General features: G+C 43.3%; 1 protein-coding gene and 1 non-coding gene across 5 annotated transcripts in view; one reads left to right on the top strand and one right to left on the bottom strand.

Moving 5' to 3' along the window:
• The window catches only part of KIF16B (kinesin family member 16B), a 245,044-nt gene that overhangs the window by 89,736 nt on the left and 129,294 nt on the right, over nt 1-26,014 (bottom strand). For 2 of the 4 annotated variants that reach the window (XM_058679735.1, XM_058679737.1), the window contains exons 18-20: nt 5,903-5,935; nt 5,494-5,547; nt 2,902-4,251 (exon numbers count right to left, since the gene is read on the bottom strand). In XM_058679735.1, coding sequence (XP_058535718.1) covers nt 2,902-4,251; nt 5,494-5,547; nt 5,903-5,935 — 1,437 coding nt within the window. The remainder of the gene's footprint in view (nt 1-2,901; nt 4,252-5,493; nt 5,548-5,902; nt 5,936-26,014) is intronic. The other 2 variants (XM_058679736.1, XM_058679738.1) reach the window with 1 other exon arrangement.
• On the top strand, nt 22,336-22,442 carry LOC118760225 (U6 spliceosomal RNA). The gene has a single exon (XR_004996661.1). It is a non-coding gene; the product is annotated as a U6 spliceosomal RNA (small nuclear RNA).

Raw genomic sequence — 26,014 nt, 5'->3', positions numbered from 1 at the left:
GTCACCAATGGCAATGCGATGCTATCCTGAGCAGAAAAGCCCAGTTCTTAACTCACGGGGATGGGATCACAGGGTCACAAGGGATGTATCCTTGTGATTGGATTCCATAGGAGGTAGTGCCAGCTTCACTTGGGTTTCTGTGACTACTGCATGGCCTCAGCATCAACCTGCACAGCATATGGTATTTTTCAGAGATGGGAATGTGCCTGAAACAGTGATTCATGGACAACTATATTAACAGGGTCTTGGCAATCCCAAGAAAATGAGTAGGATGTGAGCAGGTAATTAGCAATGCCTTGAGCTAAGCAGAGCCTGCTAGGGTTGCTCAGAGAGGACGTTCAGTGCTAGGACAGTAAAGGAGACTTCATAGAAAAGGGTCCAAGGGGAGAGGGGATTGCAGGCTGGATGAGATTTCTATGCATGACAGGGACACACAGGGCATTCCAAGAAAGGTATCCCATGTAAAGAAGGGGCCTACCTGCATGGAGAGATCCCATGTAGCAAACTGGTCAGACATGGTATCAATAAACAAGGCATAGTAGCAAAGAGCTGAGTGGGCAAGTAGGCCTTGATTCTGCTTCTAGCACTCCCTTACCATGTGCCACTGGTCCTCAAGGCTAGCCAGCCACCATGGTAGGCTTCATTCCCATCTGACAATGCTCACATGATGTTCAAAACAGAGGGTTAGTTATACAAAGGGATTCCCCATGTTTCATCATAATTATTGTCATTAGTCAAGGACTCTGAAGAGAAAGGAATAGTACTAATTTAACCCTGCTTTTCCTGCTGTACAGACAGGAGTGCTATCTGATAGACGTCCCTGCAGCAGCTAGAATGAATAGGTGATGAAAAATAAGACAGAAAAAATAAAATGGACTAAAACTTATCCACAAAGCATAGAGCAGCCAATGGTAATGCCAGGTTTGGTGTTCCACTGTCTGATTGGTCCCACAAGAATTCCGTTATCACATCTGTGGAATTCCAAAAGGCACCAAGTCAGACTTCATGGTGGGTCCTAGCTTAGCCATAAGGCCTTGAGAAAAAAAAAAAAAAAACACAAGAGAAACAAACACAGACAGAGGCAGGAGCAGCACAGTCACATCAGAGTTGAGAATTAATTGGTCTGAAGCAGGTCCCTGCAAAGCTGATTTCATCAAAACAGCCTCATTTGCATTGTTCCTGGAGGAATGCTGACACTGAGAGATCATTCCCCTGGAAATCTCTAGCTTGCATGTGCTGTTATGCAGAAATAACAGTAAATGGCTGGTTGACAAAAGCCAGGGACTCCAAGCTGAAGGCTCAGGCTGTATTCTTACTGCATGCTGCAGGACACAGATTCAAAGCACGGCCTCCATCACGTTAAATTTCCTGGGGCCAGAACACTGTCCAGAAATTTCATTTCCTTAACATACTTGCAATCATTTTCGTAAGCCTCCAACCTGTTTCTCTGAAATAGGAGCGTTACAATTCTGGGTTGTTTTTATTTTATTTAGTTATATCTTTACTTTTTGCTATTTTTTTAGCCCAAAGGAAATTACCAGAGTGGGATTGCAAATACAACCCACAGTATAAGCAGATCACTTGGAAGGAGGCTCTCCTGGAATTTTCAGGCTAAAGTTAACCTCTCTGAGTAGCAGCCATTGCCTCGGCATTGCAGTTGCCGTGTCCTGCTGAGGTCTTAGCAGGCCCTGGACTCCAGTGAAGCCCCTCAGGAGGCAGTATGTGTGAGAGTGGCTGGTGCCAAAGCCTTCAACCTAGATTTGCATTGGGGACTCAACTGACCAAAGGCTCTGGAACAAAAAGAAAGTCCATGGATCCCTGATCTCCACTCCCTGAAACAAGAGAAGACAAAGACCCAACACTGGAAGGTCCTGCTGAAGGGCAGCTATGTAGGGTGAGATCACAAAGGCACATTTCCTTGGCACACTGGGTTTTGTCAGCCTTTCTGGGAATCTTGGCATCATCTGCAGTGCAACTAGAAAGTTCTCAAAATGCCATTATTGATCCATAGTGAGAACCCACTACCTAGTGAGCATGGTGACAGGAAGTAAACAGACAGGGATAAATATTATCTGCTTGCTATGAAAAGAAGGCCAAGATTCCTGCTTTAATTTATACAACATCAAAGCCATGTCAGTCAATCACTGACCAAGCTCAAGATCCCACTGTGATCAGAAGCATGTGGAAAGCTTTGTTAGTTGCTGGGCTGTCTTGTTAATACAGAGTCCTGAGGCCTCCTGTCAAATATTGTGAATCAATAGGGATGCAAGTATTGACTGTGGCTCCCATAAGGTTGTGGGAACCTGCATTTTGTGTGCAAGTGATGAATTCTTGGGGTGGAACTATTATTTTACTGTACCACCTGCTGGATGGTGTGAGGGAGACAAACGGCCAGAAAGGAGGAGGGAGGAGGCAGAAAGGGACAGGCAGGGAAAGAGGGCGGCGGGGGGCAGGGAAACCGGCAGAAGGAAGGGGACAAAGAGAAAGAGCAAAGGGAGGGGAAGTGGGAGGGAGAAGGAGGGACAGAGGGAAGGAGGAAGAAAAAGGGAGGAAGAGGAGAGAAGAAGCAGAAGGTAGGAATCTAGCCTGAAACTTTTTCATCCTTTTCCACTTAGAAAAACACTAAAGCACACACATCCTGGGTGGGGTGAGGAACCACAGCTTCTTTTTGTTTGTTTGTTTTTCCTGACTCTGAACCAATGATTTCACAACAAGGAGAAGTAAAAGAGTATCTAGGGGTCCTTCTCCAGTTTGGTAAAAGCACACATTCGCCTATCTGCTAGGGCTTACAAAGGCTAGGAGAATCACTTAAAAAAAGGCACAGAGAAACCGACCAGAGATGCTCAAGGTGAGTGATCTTCGCATCCACAGAACACCAGGCTTTCCCTCGGCCAGCCTCACCTCTCACGGTCCTTCTCCAGGGCCTGTTGCTCTGTTGCCTGCAGGCCGGCGTGGAGCCCGGCTTGCTCTGTGCTGTCCTGCAGGGTGGCAAGCTTCTGCTTCTGTTCTTGGATTTCCACACCCAGTGCAGAGCGCCTCCGCAGGGCCGAGTGCCTCCTCTCCAGCTTGGCCAGAGCCCGTTCCAACGCCTCTTTCTGCTGCTTCTCCTGGGAAGCCAGAATCTCCTTTTCCTTGCTTCTCACTTTCTCCTCCTGCCGGGCCACGTTGGCCGTGAACTCAAAGGTGGCTTGGAGCCTCTGCAGCTGGCTGGTGCTGGCTTGGTATCGGGCGAGCTGGTCTTCTTTCTCCTCCATCTCTTTCTCGACTTGATAAAGAATGGTGTCCAAGCCCAGCACGCCTCTGTCGAGGATTTCAAACGCTCTCTGCTTTTCATCCAACAGCGCTGGCAAATGGTTCTGCAGGAGGTACTGCAGCTGGCGTTCCTTATATTGCAACCTGCTCTCCACTGGCTTTATTTTCTCTAAATCTGGAGCTGCGTGGGAGACCTTTGCCGCCCTCTCGTCACTTTCTGCCCACACTCTTGACTCTTCATCATCATGTACCCTTTTTAAATGCCCCAGGATTTCCTGGTCCTCCTCAACTTCTTTCCTAAGCAGGTCTTGCCGCTGGGCTAGGTCTTTCTCCAAATTCGCCAGCTTGACCAGCTGCCTTCTCTTGAAATCCAAGAAGCGCAGCTGGGCCTTCTCCAGCTCCTCCTCGCCGTCGCCTCCGGCCCCGGCCTCCCTCACGCGCAAGAGGGCCTCCCGGATTTCCTCCAGGTCCTTCTTCTCCTCCTCCGCCCGCTGCACCTCGCCAAGCCGCAGCAGCTGGGTCATCTCCTGCTTCTCTCGCAGCTGTTCCTCGAGGTGGGCCACAAGCAAGGTCTCCTCCCTCTCTTGCTCCTCCAGCCTCCTCTTTTCCAGTTCCAGCTTGGCACGCTGCTCATCTTTTGCCCTCTGGAGCTGGTCCAGCTCTTGAAACAGCTGAAGCTTCTCGCTGTTGTTGAGTTCTTGCAGCCTCTGCAGCTCCGCCCTGAGGCGGAGAAGGCCCTCTTCTTCTTGCTTCTTCTTCTGCAGCTCCATCTCCTGCTGCTCCCGGAGCCTCTCCTCTTCGAACTTCTCCTTCTCGGCGAGCAGATCCTTGAGCCTGTTCTCAATGTGGAAGCTGCGCCGCTTGAGGCTCTCCTCCTGCTTGCGAATCTGACGCTGCACGATCTCCGTCTCCTTGCGCTGGGTCTCCACCTCCTGCTGCATTCGCTCCAGCTCGGCCTTGTCTGATTTCTGCTTTTCTTCCATTTCTTCTATGAGTTTCCTGCAAGGCCAAAGGTGGACCAATCACTGTTTGACTATTATGTCCAGAGGAGGCGCTAATGTTTCCTTGACTGGAACACTCTGGAAAAGGTCTAGGCAACACAGAGCCAGACCCATCACTAGGGTGAATGAGGAGGAAGGCCTGTCCTTTTAAGCTTTTAGCAGCACGCTGTTTAATATATATTTTATCCTCTCACTGTCCCACCCATCACCAGCCTGGTCTTCCGAAGCAGCCTGATATCATCTCTTTGTAGAGTCTATAATCATAATGTGTTACGCATGGCAGAATTAAAAAAGCCCCCTGAGCTCAAAGAGAAAGAACCATGGCCAATTTAAATTTAAATGTGATAATTTTATTCAGCCCAATGACTAGAGCTCAACAGAAGTTCGCTATGTGATGACATTAAATTAAAAAAAAAAAAAACACGTCTACTGTCCTTAACTCACTGGGGTCAAATATCAAAGTCAAGATAATTGACAATTCATTGTTATGGCTCAAATAACTACATGCTGCTTAGCATTTAATCACTGCTTTAGGTCAAATGGTGATCACCAGATGGTCCAAAATATTAGTTTATTAATGGACTAAATGATAACCAGACTCTCCATTAGAATTCTCAAATGCATGATTCTAGAAATTCCATGTTATGCACTGGTTCACTCCTCAAATGTTCACAATGGCTCCAACTGGGGAGCTGAAGCTAGGGGCCAGGAACCCTGCCAGGTCTCCCCGCACCTGGGAGGAATGCAGTCACCTGAGCCATCCCTGCAGCTGCTCAGTGCCTGCTTAGCAGGGAGGTGGGGCCAGAAGCAGAACACAGGCCTGACTGTGGGGTGGAGGGGGTCTTAACTCCTGGGCCAAACTCCTGCCTCTCCCCTGGTTTATTACCCCTCCCTCCTTTCACTCATGCATTTGTTTCGTTGTTGCTTTGTTTTTTACTTTTTTTAAACTAAGGGGATATTATAAAGAGATGATATACTTCCAAACTAATTTTAAGCAAATATTTGATATACTGGATTTCATCAATGTAGTAAAACTGCCCTTGTTACTCTGTCTGCCACCTTTCTCAAAGACATTTTTTAAAACTAGAAACACGAAATAAAATGTAATACAAGATAATAGCCATAGGAATTAGCTGTGCAAATTACAATGGGGATCAAGAAGATGGAGGAACTTAAATAGATGTGGATAAAAGGAGCCCAGAGACCACAGCAATGTTCGAACTCAAGTCCAGTGCCTTACCTTTTACTTTCTAATTTCTCCAGTTCTTCACGCTGTTGCCTTTCAAATTCAAGTCTAATAAAACCAGATGAAAATGAGTCACTTCTTGGGAAACAGCTTTTGTTTTTCTCACTCTGTATACAGACAGTCACATGTTACAAAGAGCACTGGTCTTTTATGTTCTGTTGTTAATACCATGGATTAGCGAGTTTAAAGTAATATTATTTGTTCTAGGACATTATGATTAGATATTCACTACAAATTTGGGTACTTTAATTCAGACTGAAAAGAACAAAGTTAACGCAAGGAAAAAACAAAACTTCACTGTATTGATAAAACATTTAAATGAGGATTCTAAGTGATAACCATGTCTATCTACTTCATGCAACTTAGTCGCTGGTGAATATATTAAAAAATGGAGAATTTCTACCTTAGACAGATGGGTCCTTTTATAGGTAAAAGACTGCCAGGGAGGTAGAAAGAGAAAAAAAGCACACACATCAATTAGGAAAAGAACTTAACAGGAGGGAAACATCAGGAGAAAACCAATCAGGTACTTCAAAGCTAATGGCCATGTACAAATTGAAATAGCTCTTTATAAGTAATCTGTGGTAATTATTTCATAAAGCCCACATTAAAAAAAAAGTTAGCTCTATTGTGTCTTGCACTTTTCCTATCACAGTAGTGAACATACCAACAATGATTGTCAAGAGAAAGTGATATATTTATGGTCTCAGGCTTGTACTGCAGGTACCTTGCATCTAGATCAAACTGTAATTAGTAGTCATGTCCTACAGGAGTTACTGAACGTTATGGGGTCATGAACAGATGCATCAGAGTGATAGCAAAGCACAGGGAGGTAGGTTGTTGGAAAATTTGAAACAAAACACTGAAATATTTGTAACACAGGCTAATTTCTTCTCCAACATTAGATTTCACCAGTGCAAAGGCTCTCGGTTCCTATTAAAGATTTTGAGCCTAATACTATATAATGTCCTGTTGTAGAAGATGGAAGCTAGTACTAAAACAAACCACTATAAATAGTTTTCCTTGGATAATGTGCAGATGTAGACTGGCTACTGAGTGACTTTTACAATGATCTGACAAATATCTCAACCAGATCACTTTCCAAAGTGATATCTAAGTACCTAGTAAGCAGAATAGGGAATCTAATACGTAGCAGGTGCTGGGCTGGGTTAGAAGTATCATCCTGTGCCTTCCCAGCAAACTTTGAGTGCAGCAAATGGTGCCACAGTTTTACAGATGCAGGATTCAAAAGTAACCTGTGTGAACCTATCCATGGTTAGGGTGGTAATATGTGGTAGAGTCAGGACTTGAACCCACACTAGCCTGGTTTCAAAATGCCCTCTATTAACTTGTTTTCTAAGGAATACTCAGATTGTGACATTTAAAAGAATATGAATGCTTCTTTGAAACTTGCTGACTAGGGTTATATTTATCTTCCTTCCGAATGAAAATAATCTGCTGCTTATTTTAAGCATTGCCATCCACGAGAAATCAGTCACTTCCGAGAGCTCTTCAAAAAGGTCACAGGAAATGTGTATTATGAAGAAAAAAAAATATGCCTAGGTTTCAAGATTTGCACCAAAATAAACTTATCTGTTCATTTCATTTTCCCATGGACCTTTTGAGCCATACAAAAACATTTTTGTACTTACAAAAAACATTTGCCAGGTCACAGAACCAAACTTATGCACCATTAAGTAGAAAAAAAAGGCTTCATTAAAAGTGATACATAATCATTCCTTTTCACGTAACAATAACGAGAACTTTGGGGAACCTAGTCAATATTTTTGTATTTCAGTGTAGGTTAATCATCCCAGAGATATTCACAGTCCATAGGATCAGGAGATAAGACACTTCTAAAGCCAGATAATTTATGGGAATACCTTTCTTCGAAGCATTGCTATGACAAAGTTACATGTACTTCATCGTAAGCCAGAAGCCACGGTCACATGGAGAATTGAGCACTTAAATGAAACCCCATCACTGAAGGACTGCTTACAACACCTAAGGTTCTTGGCTTGACCCACTGCAAAGACTACTTGCACTTTGTTCTCCAAACTTTAGAAGGCTGGAAATTATCATCTCTCATTTTACAAAGCTGGAAACTAAGCCCTGGAGTATGTGAGCAGCAGAGGGAGAGCTTGGACCCAGGTTTAAAGCTCGTGTTGTCAACCACAGCAGTTGTTGCTAACAACCTGTATGATCTCGAGATCGTAAAATCTGAGTGTTAACATATACAACATATAATGGCAAAATTTTAACTGAGCACCGCACTTTGTTGTTAGCACAGAGTCAGGCCATGTGTTAGACAGATGTGACTTCTGTCCACAGGGTTTCTGATCTATACAAGACTGCCAGGAGCAGCTGCTGGTCCTAGAATTTAGTAGCGCCCAGGGTGAGCAAAGTCTGCAGCCTTATTCCAAGTGCTGCCTGGGCCATTCTTCCCCACACATGATACATGGATTCAAAGAAAATTCAGTCAAGTTGGATCTTAGTGGGAGAAGCAGTGAGACATAAAGCACAAGAGGACAACAGATGCCAGATGATGGAGGGCTTTGGAAGCTGTATGAAATTTTGAATTTGATCTTCAAGAATGAGTCAGAAATGAATTTTGGAACTGAGTTGCTCAAGGAGATCATGGATACCTGACACTGTTTCAAGACTGGATGAGGGTGGGGAGCACCACTAGTATTGGGAAGCCAAGAGACAGATTAGGAAGTTGCCACAACATTTAAATAAGGGACGATGCACAGAGAACACAGACAATAGGGACAGAGAAAGGAATCTTCTAATATTCAGGATCTGACAGAACTTGTCACCTTGATGAAGTCTGGTGTTGAAAGTGACAAGAAAACCAGAATCAAAGTTTAGTTCCAGGCTTCTGGCCAAGTTGCATAGGGGAAGAGGGAGGGTTTTGGCACCTACTAACCTTGAAATGACCCTTACTGGTTTGGGGTCAGACTGCAGTATGTTAAAGAGTGAGGGGGAAGTATGTGGAAACAGAACATAAAATCAGAGGAACATTTTCTTGGCAATTTCCATTGGGAAGAGGAAATGGTAGTTTTACAAGGATTAGTTGAACAGATCTAAGACACTTAGAGAGAGAGAGAGAGAAAGAGAGAGAGAGAGAAAGAGAGAGAGAGAGAGAGAGAGAGAGAGAGAGAGAGAGAGAGAGAGAGAGAGAATAGTGTTAGAACTAGACCAGCCCAGATCAAATTCTGGCTCCTATTTGACTCTTCCTATGCCTTGGTTTCTTCATCTGTAAACAGACTCAGAAGGCATCCTGATGTACACTAGGTAGGGCAACCTGAGAGATCATACGGGGAGCGCTATGCCATTGACAGATGTGAGTTATCAGCCCCATAGGATCCATAGCACAAGCAGGGGAAGCTACTCTGAGAAAGGCAACAGGGGTGCCCTGATGTGGGGACAACAAGCAATCAGGAAAGGATGCATGGAAGCAGATGTGGGACTTGAGGTTCTCATTCCCTACTCTCTGTGAGGTCAGAAATAGCATCCAAGCTAAAAACAATGGAAAGCAGAAATGTGCTCAATGGCATAAGGACTGGGGCATAATACTTGGCATAATAACATGGACAGGCCAAGGGGGAAAGAACTGACAAAGAAAACGGACAGAGGGCTGAGCGCAGCGACGTATCTCTGAAGCGTGAGGAGGCACTGAGCCCTGCTCATGTGTTTTTCCCAAACAGCACTGAGCTCCGACACCTGGCCAGAGGCTGAGGCAGCGAGAGTTCAGAGGTCTTGGAGCTGGGAATCTGGCATGTGGAAGAATAGAAGGGCCATGTAAACATTTGGGAAGGGGATTCCTCAAGTATTGGGATGAAGACCTGACTGGACAGGGAAGTAATTGGGGACAAGACAAGGTTTCAAAAGAAAGACAGACATTGAAGACATCTCTAGGCTAAAGCAGTGGGTACTACACAAGTAACTGTATTGTAGCATGAAGCATCCACCACAGAATCTCCCAAAGTGACAGCTGATTTCAGGAAGATGGTAAGGCTCAGGAGAAGACACATCTGGAAGGGAAGAAGATGGTAACAAGAGTAGATAAAGCAGATGACATAAGTGGACTGGATGAGAGAGTTTCCTACTGGCAGAGAAAAGCTGTCTGGGAGCAGTTTGGAGGAAGGGCTAAGAGTGTTGGGCCTGAGAAAACCACAGGCTTCTAATTAGGAGTTTTCATTCCAGGATACTTGATTGGGATGGAATAGGGAAGAGAACTTGAACTTGGGTTTATGGCAGCTGCCAACCTCAGATGCTTGAGGCCACAGCTCTGGCCTCTCATGAGAAAGTACTACTTCATGTTTGTGACCTGCTTCTATTTTTTTTTTTAAAGATTTGTTCATTTTATTACAGCCAGATATACACAGAGGAGGAGAGACAGAGAGGAAGATCTTCCGTCCGATGATTCACTCCCCAAGTGAGCCGCAACGGGCCGGTGCGCATCGATCTGAAGCCGGGAACCTGGAACCTGTTCCGGGTCTCCCACGCGGGTGCAGGGTCCCAGTGCATTGGGCCGTCCTCAACTGCTTTCCCAGGCCACAAGCAGGGAGCTGGATGGGAAGTGGAGCTGCCGGGATTAGAACCGGCACCCATATGGGATCCCTGCACGTTCAAGGTGAGCACTTTAGCCGCTAGGCTACGCCGCCGGGCCCAACCTGCTTCTATTTTTAAGTATTTATTTCTTTTAAAATCAGAGTTACAGAAAGAGAGATGGATACTGATCTATCTATCTTCCATCTGTTGATTTGCTCCACAGACGGCTGCAAGACAAGGTTTGAGCCAGGATAAAACCAGGAGCTTCATCTGGGTTTCCCTTTTGGATACCATAGGCCCAAACACATGGGCCATCCTTCGCTGTTCTTCCCTTGCATTAGCAGGGAGCTGGATTGTAAGTGGAGCAGCTGGAACTTGAACTGGCACCCAAAAGGAAGGCTGGCATCACAGGTGGTGACTTTACATGCTATGCCAGTTCCCTGTGGCCTGTTTCTAAACAGAGAGAAAGCTTGATTCCTACCAAAAGCAGTAAGTCTTGGATAAATAATGATTCACATTTCCTCAAATATAAGACAAACAATTTTAAAACAAAAACACAAAGATTTTCAATCTTAAGACAAAGTCACATACAGTATGAAGGTGAGTCATAATTCCAAAGTTAGGGACTATATTATAAATAAGTGGGTATATGAGCTATTGCTGATACTGTATAATCACTGTTAATTATTATATATCTACTAATTATACTTTAAAATGCACCTCTTTCCATAATCAATGATAATTACGTGAGATGGAAAACCTCAATAGATTATGAAATATAAATGTGAGTGCAGCAGTATCAAGAAAAGAATATTAGCTATAATTATATTTGGATACAGCTTCACTAAAATAAGTGTAATTTACCATCTTTCCTGGAATTATTGTGGCTTACAAATGCTAATTTTCTAAGTGCTATAATTAAAAGGAAAACAACAAAAAGATGTACTTTTTGCAGCTGTTTTTAGCATTTTAACATGACAGGTGGAAGTATATAGACTGCACTAGGTCCAACAAAGAAACACAGCAAACAATCTATTTTTACCAGAAATTCCCTTTTCTTCTGCATTAATAAACTGCCATTTAAAAAACTTAATAGGCCTCTACCATTTTTCTGAGATTGATTGATTTATTTGTTTGTTTTAAAAACAGTGTGACAGGTAGGGAAAAATAGACAAATAAACAGACAAAAAGTTCTTTCACCCACTGGTTTAGTTCTGAATTGGCCCCGACAGCCAGGTTTGGGTCCGGCTGCAGCCAGGAGCCTGCAATTCCATCCAAGTCTCCTACAGGGATAAAGAGGCCCAAAGTACTGGGTCAGCCCCCTCAGTTTCCCCAGGTAAAGGAAGCTGGATTAAAAAGCAGAGCAGAGGGACTCAGACTGGTACTCCAATATGGGATGCTTAACCCATGAGTCACAGCACGAGCCCAAGGGCCTCTACTAGCATTTTTACATTTTCAATTTCTGTTATCAAATTGCTATCAATTTCTGCTATAACAGAAAAGAGAGGGAACAGAACTTTCTTAGCACAGGATTTAAGACTAATAGGAAGAAAGCCAGAAAAGAAAGGAGAAATAAAAGTTTACATTAACTAAAAGAATATTTGTATCCCATGTTGTTTTTTTTCCTCAGTCTCTTCTTTTTTTTTCTTTTTTTTTTTAATTTTTTCTTTTTTTTTAATATTCATTTATTCGTTAATTACATTGCATTACATGACACAATTTCATAGGTACTGGGATTCCCCCCCCTTCACCCCAAACCCTTCCCCCATCATGAATTCCTTCACCTTGATGCATAACCACAGCTCAAGTTCCGTTGAGATTCCCTAATTAAAAGTTGTTGTTTTAATGATGATTAGCTTTGAATTTCTTATACCATTCAACCATGACCAATCAAGCTTTGGATTGGCAGTTGGAGTAGGGTTTGGACAAGAAGGTTGATGGAGCGCATAACCAGAATAGAATCTATGCTTCCATGAGATCGCATCTGGCAACAGAAAAAAGCTGAGGGACTCCTGCTAGGAAAGTCCCCTGCATGGACATTCTATCCTATCATCTCAGTAAGTCTATAATCAGATAGGCAAAGGCTTTCTGCTGGGAGGTCTAGATTGTTCTTAAGTACCTTTTTGGTTATACTCAATAAAGGGTTGACCTCATGGGTATGTCTCTAAGCTCAGATGGCACCCATAATTGCAGTTCTGTGGTTGTCCTGAAATTTTCAATGATATTGCTAGAAAAGACCCTGCATTTACATCATGCATTAGGCCTACAACTAAGCATGCCATTTCTGAAAGAACCCCAGTCCACTGCCGAAAAGGCTATTTGTTTCTTTCAGTTGTGCTATCTGGTCTTTTACAAGGGTCTAGGTTCTGACCACAGGGAATTACACAAGTGTATAGGCCAAAATCACTACCTTCTGTCACCAGCCTGTCAGCCCTCAGGAACTTTCAACCAGCTCCCCATCACCTTACATGGTGGGGCCGGGGGCGGGGAGGGCAGATCTAAAGGACCAGAGAGAGAGTTTGGCTTTGGGATACTGCTGTTTGGCTGGCTTTAAACACATCTTCTCCCTGACCTTGAGAACTCGGACTCTGCAGACATTCATGGCAGAAAGCAGAAGCAAATACTCCCTGGTGATAGACACAAGGAAACTGATGAGCCAAAGTTGTTCTGCCAGTCTCCACACATGATCTTAGCCAAAAGGCCAAGAAGTAATACCATCTAGTCTCTGATACTTCATGGGAAGGCCTTTGAGTCTTCCCAATGCACATCAGCAGCTCTCATGCAAATTTTCATCAGAGGCAACAATGCCTGCTCCGCACAGTGGACTGGAATTTGCACACAATCATGCCCCTTATCAGTTACTCAAACTATTGTAAGGTTCTATTATACTAGGCAGACTTGCACACAACTACACTTCAAGGTACAGGTAACAACATGAGGTTGGATGCGAGGAGGGAAAGGGTTTTCACACTGCAATTTAATCCAGAAGGTTGTAAAAGCAAACCCCTCTTAGGTAAAAGTCACAGTTTATTAGGAATTTCTAATACCCTCTGGGAATAGTTTTCCAATGAACTTTCAAATCCTTGGTCTACAAGGTACTCACTGAAAACATTCCAAACGGCCCATCTTAAGCTTTATGTATTGAAAATGAAAAGTACACAATGAAACAATGATTACTTTAAAAAAAAAAACAATAAAATCTGATACCATGAACATGTTCAGTAAGTGTCTCCCTAACCTAATTCTCATAACTGTGGTATAACTTGCTCTAATAAATACAGCCAGGGGGCCTTGCACAGTAGCCTAGTGGCTAAAGTCATTTTACATGTGCCAGGATCCCATACGGGTGCCAGTTCTAATCCTGGCAGCCCTGCTTCCCATTTGGCTCCCTGTTTATGGGAGGACAGTGCAAAGTTGAGGACAACACAAAGCCTCGGGACCCTGCACCTGTGTGGGAGACCTGGAAGAGGCTCCGGGCTCCTGGCTTCGGACTGACACAGCTCCAACCACTATGGCCAATTGGGGAGTAAATCAGAGGACAGAAGATCTTCCTCTGTCTCTCCTTCTCTCTGTATATATCACTTTCCAAATAAAATAAAATAAATCTTAGAAAAAAATACAAACAGGACCAGATATGTTAACCCTGGAAATTCTTTTGAGCCATGGTAAGATCCCAGGCAGCTTGAGCTGGATGGGGATTCTGAAGAGATCATATATTAACACTGAAGACCTTTATAGGTCCCCTCTGCTCTCCTGCTGGCCTGTCCTCCACTATTGGGTCTGTTTTTCTGTAGTCTTCAACCCAATGACCTATTCCTCTCTTTCCTTCTCTTTCTCTCTCTGACATTTCTGCTTTTAATTTCCCTCCTTTATGCTTTAAGTCAAGCAGGAACTGCCATGGAGTAAGGAATCCTGGGTGTGGCTTTACCTGATAACACAAAGTGGACACAGGTATATACAAGGATGGATCACAAGACTATCAGCTATTTATGTGGGGAAAAATGGTTTGAATGTCCTTAATGATTAGGCATAAACCAAATGCATGATGATAGAAACAGAGAATGAAGAAACATGTTCAATGACCTGCCAAAAACCTCATAGCACAACATTAAAAGAAAAAAGCAGAATATAAAATTGTATCTAATATGAGCTTGATGATGATGATGATCATTATTATTTTGCAATGCAGTTCCACAGGCTCTGGGGTTTCTCCTTCCTCTCTTCCCTAGTTCCCCCTCCCCTGCCTCACTGATTTCCTCAATATTGTTGCAATAGTACAGTCCTTCCTAAACAGTCACATGTCTATCATTCACATATTTGAAAGGCTCTGTGTGTGTAAGATAGAGAGAGAGGAGTGAGGGAGGGAGGAAGGAGAGGAAGGGAGTGGGGGAGAGGAAGGGGAGGGAGGGGGCAGGGAGGGAGGGAGGGAGAGAGAGAGATCCTCAATCCACAAGTTCTCTCCCCAAGCAGCCACAGCAGCCAGGTATGGGCCAGATCAGAGGCAGCCACTAATTCCATCCTGGTCTCCTACACAAGTGTCAGGGGCCTAGTACTCAGGACAGCACCTGCTGCCTCCCAGGAGCATTAGCAGAGACCTGGATTGGAAGGGAGGCAGCCAGGACTTAACAGGCACTTGGATAGGAGATATCAGTGTCTTGTGGCAGCTTAGCCTGCTGCTCCCCAAGGCCAACCCCTCAATTTTGTGTCTTTAAAAACACGTATATGACACACCCTCTGATGCATAATATGTACTTTAAAATACAAGCTAGTATTACAAGTGCAAATCAATTGTGTCTTGTTAGGATTAGAAACACTTGTGACTATTCATTTCTAAATGTTCCATACCATGCATTTTCAGGAGAAAAGCTATGCTCAAAAGCATTTTTTATAATCTACTTTGATTGTAACAACGTACACTTTTCTGATTCTGTCAATCTTTAATTCATTTTCTTTTGTTGTTATCAACAATGACAATTAACCGCTATAGGGCTACAGGTGGTGACTATATAGCTGATGTCAGTGACCTGAGAAACAACAATTCAAGGTTGCAATTATGGTCTCTAAGAAAAGAAGTAGATAGAAAAATCTCTTGGTTCTGTCTCTCTCTCTCTCACACACACACACGCACACACACACACACAATCATTCCTCAAACACCCACTGAACAGTAGGGACACCATATTGTGAAAATCAAAACACTTCCATGAACCACTGAATTACAGTATCCAAGCGCACACATGCAGAACAACAGACACCATCACCAATGTCTGAAAGTGTTGACAAGGAAAGTTGGCTGACTCCATGAGTGACTGGACAAGGAAAGGATAACAAGATCAGTCCTTTCTGAGGAAGGGATTTTAAAAAGAACTTGGAGAGGGTGTAAATTTTTCCAGGCAAAGAGCTGTTGGACATGAGGACAAGTGTCCCAGTATGAGGAAAGAGCTTATTGCAATGGCCTGGGAGCAGGCATGGATATGTGTCATGTGAACGTTTGACTAAGTCAGCAACATGCTCTAATCAAACAAGTTCACAAAGCATTAGAGAGTAGTGGCATGTAATCAAGTTAATGCAATACATTACTTCAAAGGAACATCATGCAGTGACACAGGGCTAAGAGGAAATCAACTGTCTTCTACCCTTGTCCATATCAGTCATTCATCGCTCTAACTAGAAAAAGTCTCACTTGCTCAGTTGACCTTTACATTTAACTTTAGATTGTGCAATTATGAATGAGTGAAGAACAAGACAGTCCATTACTCAGAAAATGCAAGCTGAACTAACTAAATACAGATTGTTCTCAGTTCAACAGCTCATCGTTCTGCCTATTTGGAAAACAGAAAACAGTTCAACGTTAAATGTAGCTTGCAGCAGGATAAGAATCAAGGAAAAAAAAAAAAAACAAAGGCAAACTCAGTAATTAACACTAGTCTCAGTTAATTGAAGAAGCCCACTTCTTTCTGTTGCTTTCATTGCAAGTTTCCCAAGTCTGTGTTCCATACAAAGCTATTTAAGAGGATCTATTGCAACAGTAAAGTTAGTAGATGGTCCATTAAGGAAGCAAGACAACTGAGACCAAAAACTAGAAGAAACCGGCTTCACACAGCAAACTCAACCTTGGAAAAATGGTGAGACTCAACACAATCAATCAGCAGTGGTAGACAAAATAAACAACCAGCAGCTAAAACACAGGTTAATTACCAAATCATCAATGACATAAATAGTACCCACGACATGTACCAAGCATTCATGCTCAAGGTCAGCAAGAAAAGAAAGGATAATGCCACGTATAAAGCAGTGAGAAAGAAGAGGAAAGAGTGGGATGGAGGTGGGGGGTGGGCGCTGGCCACTGTGCTTTCAGGAAAATATGAGTTTCCTCCCTGGACGTGCAGGTGTCTCATCTGAAGGTGCAAATCCTGTCGGGGACATCCCCAGCTGCTAATCAGGGTCTACTCCTGAAGCCCTTGACACATTGCTATGATGTGAGAGGGAAAAGCTGAGTTCTTCTAAGTCCAGATTTGCCACTAGGCCTGGCACCAGGGGAAAAACATACTGGATTCTGTGCCTCTTTGCTGGGTGCTTGCCAACTTGCTATAACCAATGTCAAAGCTCAAAAACAGTGAAGGACATATCTTAGCAATTGATGTATTCTGACTTTCTCCTTAGTATGATGCATTTATCTACCTAGTTCAGTGAGGGAAGGGAAGGGGAAATAATCAGGCAAAAGAGAAGGGGGAAGACAAGGAAAGACAAAGAAACTATTTCTTCTGATGTCACTCTTTTCAGCTGATGAGAAACCCTCACTGCTACCTTAGATCCTGTGGCTCTCTTCACATACATCCTGGAACTCTTCACCTGGAATTGGGATCCTTCCAGCTTTGGATTCCTGGACTCCACTCCTGTTCTCAAACTAAACACACCAACAAGCGTCAGCACTTACTCCACTCTGTAGTCAAGAACAACATGGAGACCAGCCCAGGAAGAGTACAGGGCCTGATGAATTTCTGGTGACAACCAGGGCACACAGAGCCTGTCTTTAGAGATAGTTATGGCTGGCAGGATTCCACAGGCTCAAGTTCCTGGGAAAATAGTGGGGGAACTGCGTCCTTTAGAGCGTGTTTATATGGACTGACTTGACTCCATACTTCAGGGGGATTCCTTTCAAGTTTCAGTTGGACAGGGAATGGAAACTTATCCAGGATCACTGGGGAGGGTGCAGTCGGGGACAACAATCTGTAAATGTGCATCAGGAGATTTTTCAAACAAGACATACTCTCCTGTTTGGTACCTCTATCTTATCTTTCTCCCCTGAGGAAGTAATCAAAGAAAAGCATGAACATTAAGCTACAAATCTTTTCACTTCAGCAGCTTGCAAAAGTTGAAAACTAGACAACAAAATACCCCCAATAGAAGATTCAACTTACCACATAAACATTGAAGTGGTAGAAAAAAGATTTAGGAAAGCAAAAGAACATTAAGTGCAAAAAAGAATTCTTTGAATTCAGCATGAAGACCTCTAGGTATAAGATGTAAAATATAAAGTTTTTTGTCTCGTTCTATTTTCCATTGCTATAACATGATACTTGAGACAGAATATATTATAAACAACAGAGATTTATTTTAGACAGTTCTAGAGACTTGGGGGTTTTCTTTTTTTTTTTTTTTGAGACTTGGGGGTTTTCAAGAGCAGGGTGCCAGCACCTGCCACAGGGTCTTCCTGGCATCATGACAATCCAGAAGAGCAAATAAGACACACAATAAAGAAAAAGCAGGTGAACTCAGCCTTTTATCAGAAGCCCAGATTCAGGATAAGAGGTAACCTCATGACCTGACCAACTCTTACAGGTCTCACCTCTGATCTAACGGAAATTTAACTTCCACTTGAGTTGATGTGGGGGGGGGCACTCAAACACATATACAATGAATATATATGAGTATATATGAGTGTAGCCCAGATCCACAGGTTCTGTACTGATGGACTTAACTAGTCATGGGCTGAAAATATTTCAGAAAATAGTGCATGCCTGTACTGAATACATACAGACTTCTTCCCTTTACTCCTTAGACAATACAACATAACAAATATTGAAATATTATTTACATGGTATTGGGTATTACAACTAATGCAGAGATGTGTTAAGTCTATGGGAGGATGTGAGTAGGTTCTATACAAACACTACGTCATTTTAGATAAGGGATTCGCACCTTGGGCGTCAGGAGGTTCTGAAGTCAACCTCTCAAGGACACCAAGTCACCTTCACAAAGACACAGATTGATAGGCAGTGGGCACAGGTTTGGCTAGGGTATACAACAAACACATGAACTCTGTAGCAACTGGTGCTTTTTAATGATTTATCTACTTTTCATAGAGAAGATATTAAAATAAGGGACTAACATTCCTTTTCAGGCACCTGTCTTTTTGCCCTGATTGCTGATGGTTTCAGACCATCTTCTGAATTAGGGACCTCCCATGCATCGGGAGGGCTGCAGCAGCCTTGATGCCAAGCAAGCCCGATTTCAGGCTGCTACCCTCCTCGTATGCCTGAGCTGGCTCACCAAACACAGGTTTAATCTTGACTGCCAATACTTGTTTTGGGGGGAAGGAGTCACATTGGGTTTGAAACCCTAGGTATCTTTTCTCCTCAAAATGGAATTGTGCAAATACATCCATTTAAATGAGTTCACTACCACTTGGTGCTGAAGAGGAGGCTATGGAGACAGTAAAAAATTCTTTTATTTTCAAGATTGAAATAAACTTGGAACAAATCTAATTTTGCTTCAAGCATTTTCAAGAAGCTGTGAAGTTTCCACACCCTGCCAAATTAGCTGCCTGTTTGCAGTCTCAGAGCAAGGCGGAGGAAGCCCAAGCCACTGGCCTGTCTCTTCTTAAGAGACTGAGCCAGCGGAAGCCGAATGTTTCCTTCGCAGGGAAATTATCTCCTGGCAGAGGCCCTGGGCTGGGCACTCCTCCAACATGAAACTAATTCCCAAAGGAAGTCACCAGGCTGCTCTGCTTCATCCAAAAATTCCCTGGCACTAACTACCACGCATGTGTGTGTACAAATCACAGTTTTTGGGGAGCTTTAGATGTGGGCCAGCAGTAAGTTCCAAAACTATGCTAGGAATGATATTTCACACAACTTTATTGGCTGGGCTGATAAAACGTTCTTGGGTAGCAACGTCTTTACTTTTAAATATCCACATCCTGCTATGATTCAGCGCAGGAGCGAAGAGGGGTGGTTCACATATGAGCTTTGGGCAAAATGAGTAGGCTACCTGTTGCACAAAGACAAAAATCAGGTTGCTTTGAAGTTAAGTTGGATCTGACTGGATACAATAATTTGCAAACAAATCATTATGCTTGTAAAGAGCTTTATTGTGGAGGAATCTGAACACTAAACCTGTAAGTTTTTATTCTATTATAAATGACAAACAAACAAAACCCACTTAGATGTACACAACGACTAAGAAACCAGGACCAGGAAATGTGTCTATTTCTAATACTTAAGAAAATTAGCTAACGTTGGAGCAGACCTGTGTGGGCAAGATTACTAAGACAGGAGGTATATACGGAAGAGCATGCATGCCCAACGTGAAGCATGAGGCACCTGGAAACCTATGAGGAGACTTCTCTTCTGTGCTTAGATTACATCTGCTGCTCAGAACCTAACACTCTTTGAGCATCATGGACATCCAGTTTGCTCTTTTGCAGCGTCAAAGATTAGGGTGTGGTCCTACTGTCCAGAAGCATATATCAATTAAATGCACAAGCACTGTGCAAATTAATTTGGAGCAAATTAAGATCAAGGGCAGCACAGAAGGCCTACCAGAGGATACTGGCACGCTGGAGCTGTGCAGGGAGATGCTGGACGACACAATTGCTGTGGCCAGCTCAGAAGCTGAAGAGGACTGGCCCATGGAGGACAAGCAGAGGTGTGAGAGATCTGGTCCGTTCACTGAAACCAAAAGATAAAGTTTCAAGTAGAAGGTGACAGGAGACAACACCGGGTTACAAAGTCCTGGATGATCATCCCAATGCTTGGAAGTCACGGTGGAGGGACTGGGATCAGGAGGGTGCTATTGGAGGAAGCGGGATTCCCATGAAGAGCTTAGGAGATAGGGTAAGCTCCCCTCTCAGGTGCAAAGGAGGGTCAGAATGCCAGGGACAGGCTCTGTCCTCCCTGTGCCATCTCAAAGGGGAAGTCAAGAAACAAAAGAGGGCTGTGACATTCAGACATCAGGCTCATCTGCAGTTCTTCACATAGTAAATGCAATGGCCATTTGGAGGGAACAATAAGAAAAAATTTCTCCTCCATGTTCTGCCAGCAAAAAGCAGCAACATTTTTGAAGTAAAAATGTCCCTGTGGACTAGCATGGAGATAAGAAGAAAGCTAGAAAAATAGAGTTTCAATGGAAAACCAACTTAAGGGGGAAGAAATTCTCAAGGGATAGAGTAGGTGATGTCTTCCACCAGGTGCAGGAAAGCAGGTGGTAGTCAGGACCCAAAAACAGGAGAAGAGGAAGGAGCTATGGAAACCCAACAAGCATCCTGGCATCATAAGACAGATATGGGCATCAGGGTTTCACACAAGAAAGCAGCAGGGAAAGAGGAAGATGATATGCTTGTGTGTGTGTGTGTGTGTGTGTGTGTGTATGTGTGTGTGTGTGTGTGTGTATGTTGGGGGGTTAGGGTCAGTTATACTAACATTTAATGACCATCAACTTTATATCATACAGTACCAAAAAGAGGCAGGAGCCAGTTTGCCTAAAAGAAGCCTAAAAGCAAAAGCAAGCTCTGAAACAAGTCTCTTGAGCCAGATGCTCCAGCAACTCTTTTAATTGCTATTTATTTAAAAGTGGTCCTGGAGAAGTAGCAAGGCTGACACGAGAACAGGGACTCGAAACATGGCAATTATTGCCAGGGGATGGTCACTGAGAATGTGAGAAGCTAAAACTTCAAGAGTGATCACAGGACTCAGTGAACATGTGGCTAACCCTTGAGATGCGGTACAGTAGGGGTAGCAGGTTAATCAGCATGGTTTTCCCTAATTTGAACACCCTGAAGTCATCCAGGTTTGACATAAGTGCAGATAATGCCACCATGGCTCTGAATTCTGACAGGCTTCACAAGTGTCTTTGCTGTGCATTAAATCATGCTCCGAGTTGACTGAATCATAGTCTGTCTGAATCTCTCAAGCACCAGCCTGGGGCTGAACAAATGATGGGTTCTCCAGTGCTAGCTGCACGAGTGAGGAGAAAGCGCTACAGCTGCAAACATCTATTTTATTCAACAGCAAGAATGGCCTTCATCCTGTAAGCTGAGTAACAGCACTTCTGACAGGCCACTAACACCCTCGCTTTCCCACTGTGAATCTGACAGCCGACAGTCACTTACAGGATAAAGTTCAAGGTCCAGGGTCTAGTTCCTCAAGGTTGTGCTCATTATCCTGCTTGCCTCTTCACAACCTGCTCCTCCACATACAATGTACTTTGGTTGGGTGGCAAATAGCTCTCAACCAATTATTTAAGCTGCAAATTGGAAGTCAACATTTTTTACTTCTTTTCAACCCACATCCAATTAATCATCCAGGACTTGATAGCCCCTACAGCTCACCCTTATAGGTTCCGGTTCAAGCCTGCTCCTCTAGTCCACTTCCTGGAGCTTTTTCAGGGCTCTTACCACTCATTCACAGCGTGATCCCTCTCAATACAAAGCTAATTGTGCTGATCCTCAACTACAGACACTTCCTGCAACCTACTCTTGGTTGGGCAGAGCTGGTTGAAGTGAAGTTGGCAGAATGTGAAGGAGGTGACATAATCACCAGGACCTCCATCCAAGCTAGAGTCATACTTCATCATACTTGGGGGCTGCATTTGGAGATAGTTCTTTCAATATTTATAAACACTATTTTTAAAAAATTGGGCATTCTTGGAAAAAAAGAAAAAAACAGTGCACCTCATAGCTACCAGGATAGCTATATTAGAAAAAAAAATCACAAATTGCTAAGAATGTGGAGAAACTGGAAACCCTTATGCACTATCAAACGGAATGTAAAATGGGGAGGCTGTTAAGTAAAATAGTATGTTAGTTCCTTGAAAAATTGAAAACAGAAATACCACGTAATCTATTCATTCAACTTCTGTGTATATAGTCAAAAGATTTGAAATGACAGGTTCAAACTGTTATTTGCACGCCCATGTTCGTAGCAATATTATTTGTAATAACCAAAAAGCAGAAGCAATCAAGTGTCCATCAGTAGATGGATGGAAACATCAAATGTGGTGCTCGCTTCAGCAGCACATATACTAAAACTGAACAATACAGAGAAGATTAGCATGGCCCCTGAGCAATGATGAAACACCAAATGTGACAAATGCATGCAATGGAATGCTACTTGATCACAAAAAGGACAGAAATGCTGGCATATGCAATAATATGGATGACCCTTACAGATAAGCAAACTGAAATAAGCTGACCTTGAAAGGAAAAGCACTGTAATGGTTGCACTTATACCTAACACAGTCAAATTTATGGAGGTCCAAAGAAGGACAGTGGCTGCCAGGAGCTGAAGGGATAAGAGAACAAGTTACTATTTAATGGATATAGACCTTCAGTTTTTCCAGTTGAGGAGCATTCTAGAGACTGGTTGCACAGTGATATTAATGCACTCACTACTACCAAATAGCACATTTGGAAATAGTTAAAATGATCAATTTTAAGTGGCTTTTATCACACACACACACACACAAAGAGAATAAATTACTATGTTTCTGGGTATATAGAAAACAATTCTCTGCTGTGTTTCGGGCTAAACATTTTGCTCATACAATCTAGGAATGCTCTGAAAACAGGCAAATCAGAATATACAAAAATGTTGCATGTGTGACACGCATGCCTCAGATACCTGAGCTGCAATGTCCCTCCTTCTTCTCCTCCAACTTGAGCAAACATGGCCTTTGGAGAGCTCACAGGTGAGGTCACACCCTGTGACTCTTCTTCCAACACCCACTGGGTTTGCCCAGGCATTTTTTCCACTCAGAACATCTCTCTATCTCCTTTCCTACCACATCAGGGCCAAACATGCATCCACTTCATTTTGATCCTGCAGAGTCTTCTAGCAGACTTGAAAGAACTGGATTGGGGTTGGTGAGGCACGGCTGTCTAGAAACAAGTCTTGGGCTCATGTTTTTTTCCCTCTATTCTCTGAATCCAGCATTCCTGTAGACTAACACCATCATGTCTTCAACCATGGAAAAGGCATCAGCCACAGGCTTTGCATCTTCTTAATGTTCCAGCATCCCCTGCTCTCCTTCCCCAGCTGCCTTCCTTATCACAGGTTATACATTACCATGGAACTTACAGTGAGCTGAACTGGGTGGAAGCTTGGCAAGATAACTAGCCCCCATAAGCTTTGAGGCCTATCACATTGGTTTCAAGATGCTGGTAGAACTGATCTTTACATGAGTAGAAGTATTTACCAATAATGAGATGGCCTTCAGTTCTCCACATCCCCCAGAAGGGTATGGTTTGGCTGTACAAAGGGTCCCACCGGCAGAAACAGAATCCCCTTCTAGGTACTGCAGCCTGTACCACTGCCCTCCTGGGCTGACCTCCCAGAGGAGAGGTTACAGAAACCATGGGTCTTCACCTTGAGTCCTCTCACTGCCTTGCCTTTCTTCTCCAAGCATTCACACACATGTATCAGGCCCAGGCACGGGGAGTACTGCATGTCATACTTGGCAGAATCTCCACACAAAACAGACCCTTTGTGAGCGCTGACGGGTCTGCTGAACTGTTGAAACCTGCACTTCTGCCTCAAGAAACCAGCACATGTGTTTGCCCAAGCAGTTTATTACCTGGATTTAAACAGTTATTTAGTAAAGGCCCAGGAATTGAACAAATAATATTCAATGTTGTTCCAGTTTACTGCCCGGTGCTTATTTAGGCAGAAGGTATACCCACAACATCAAAATAAAGATCTAAACAGCACAACGATAGCTTTACTTCTGCTTCATTTTGCCTAGCTGCTGGAGCAGACAACTTCACAATGAGGTGACTGTTTCCCATAAATCAAAGCAGGCAATTTTTCTCCAATTATATTTTAATTCATGGGGCAATCATTCTCTATAGCAGGTGGCAAGCTAAGGGGGTCTGGAAACCAGGGAGAAAGAAGGTATGGTGAAGTATTGAATAATTTTTATTTCGGTTTGTACCAGTGAGTGCTGCAGGAATGGCAGGGAAAAAGAATGTGTCTGTTAAGCGGAGCCAGGTGAAGGGGATGTACCAGGCCAGCATCATATGCATTCAGAACACGAGCCTCGCTAACTGCGATGGTGTCTGAAAGAGACTGTTTCCCTGCCATGGCCTGATTTACCGTTTCACCAGGAGACTCTCTTTCCCCTTTTAGTGCTGGAGGTGCCTGGATATGACCTTGAGCTTATTTTGTTATCACATGTCATCTGGGACTTGACGGGTGCCACATAAATGCGCTCCTCTTCCTAAACTCTTAGTCCAATATTTGGAACATCTGTCCCTGAGGAATTCATGAAAACTCTTCCCCAAAAGAATCCTTGAATAAAATTTCATTCTCAATCTGTTTGCCGATTTTTACCAGGATGTTAGTAGGATGTTAGGAGGATGACCCTTTAAAAATACAGAAATGAGTAAAGCTCCTGACTTCTACTCACTTCCAATTAAACAGGAAAGACAAATACCCACACCCTGAATTCCCACCCAATTGTCAGTGCTCTATATCTTAGAAGGAAGCCTGAGTGTAGGCCACCTTCTGGTTTCCAAACACACCAAACAGACACATTTCATTTCCAAACAAATAAAAAATCACCACCAAGGATCATGTATGTGATACTGGATTCTGGCACTGAAATGGAGTTCTGGGCCAAGAGCACCAATCGAAGCAAGCATTCTGTATCAGAGTAGAGGTGAATCAAACCATAGTTAATGGATGAGCTATTACACTGAACTACTCCTGAGGACCTGCATGTTCAGCTATACTTGAAATAAATGTATGAATGACTCAATATCATAAAAATGGATAAAGCTATTAAGTAATTGAGTATATGCAGCATAATATTCCTTCCAAAGCACAAAGTTCAGTTTTCATGTGTAAGGAGTTGGGGGTCTTCTCAACAGGGCTTATTTTAAGACAGAGTTATTCAATGAGTCCAACCTTCCTTAATAACCATGGACCAGGATGGAAAGGCTCAACATGGAAGATGAAGGTGGCGATGAAGGAGTGTCCTGCAGTCCAGCAGCCCACAGAATGGTATGGCATTAACTATCTTTTTTGTTAGTTTAAGCAAGGGGGCAGATCTAGGTTTCAGTTGGCTGGCCTACAGAATGAGTCACTTCTGCAACAGCAAAGTCATTTCTTGTAGGAGTCTGCCTTCCATAAATCAGAGTGCTGACTTGAGCTAGAGAGGTGAACACTTTGGAACAGGTGGTCTAGTGTGTGTGAAGATACACTGGCACCCAGCTGGAGTGAGGCAGGCAGTGATGTGGTCAAAGCATTAAGGGTTAGAGTCAGATGAACCTGGACACACAGGGTTAACTGTGATTCAGCAGGCAAGCACATTTCTGTCAACTGAAAATAGCTGCTGTGAGAATTACAAGACCATGTATGCTAGACACTCAGAGGCATGCCTAGCATACAGTAACTAGTAATTAGAAGAAAGTTTTAGAAGATAGTTGTTCATGTTAGCTTTATCTTACTACTTTAGCTGTTAGATTTGCTTCCACTATTTTGTATGAAATTCTCCTGTACTAAAGAACACATCAAAGAAACTCCTCTGACTGGAATGATTCTCAAAGTACTTTCTTCCAGCTACCTGTTCTCTGGCATTTTCATTATCAACATAATTTTGTTAGCAAAAACATAGAGATGAGAGTCATTTAGCTGGCCACCTAAGATCACCCAGCCACAGGCCCATTTAAAATTCCTTC

The sequence above is a fragment of the Ochotona princeps genome, chromosome 22 (genome assembly GCF_030435755.1).
Source record: "Ochotona princeps isolate mOchPri1 chromosome 22, mOchPri1.hap1, whole genome shotgun sequence".
In the NCBI taxonomy this organism is placed as follows: Eukaryota; Metazoa; Chordata; class Mammalia; order Lagomorpha; family Ochotonidae; genus Ochotona; species Ochotona princeps.
Note: the sequence above shows the minus strand (reverse complement) of the source record. Positions and strands in the feature narration are given on the sequence as shown.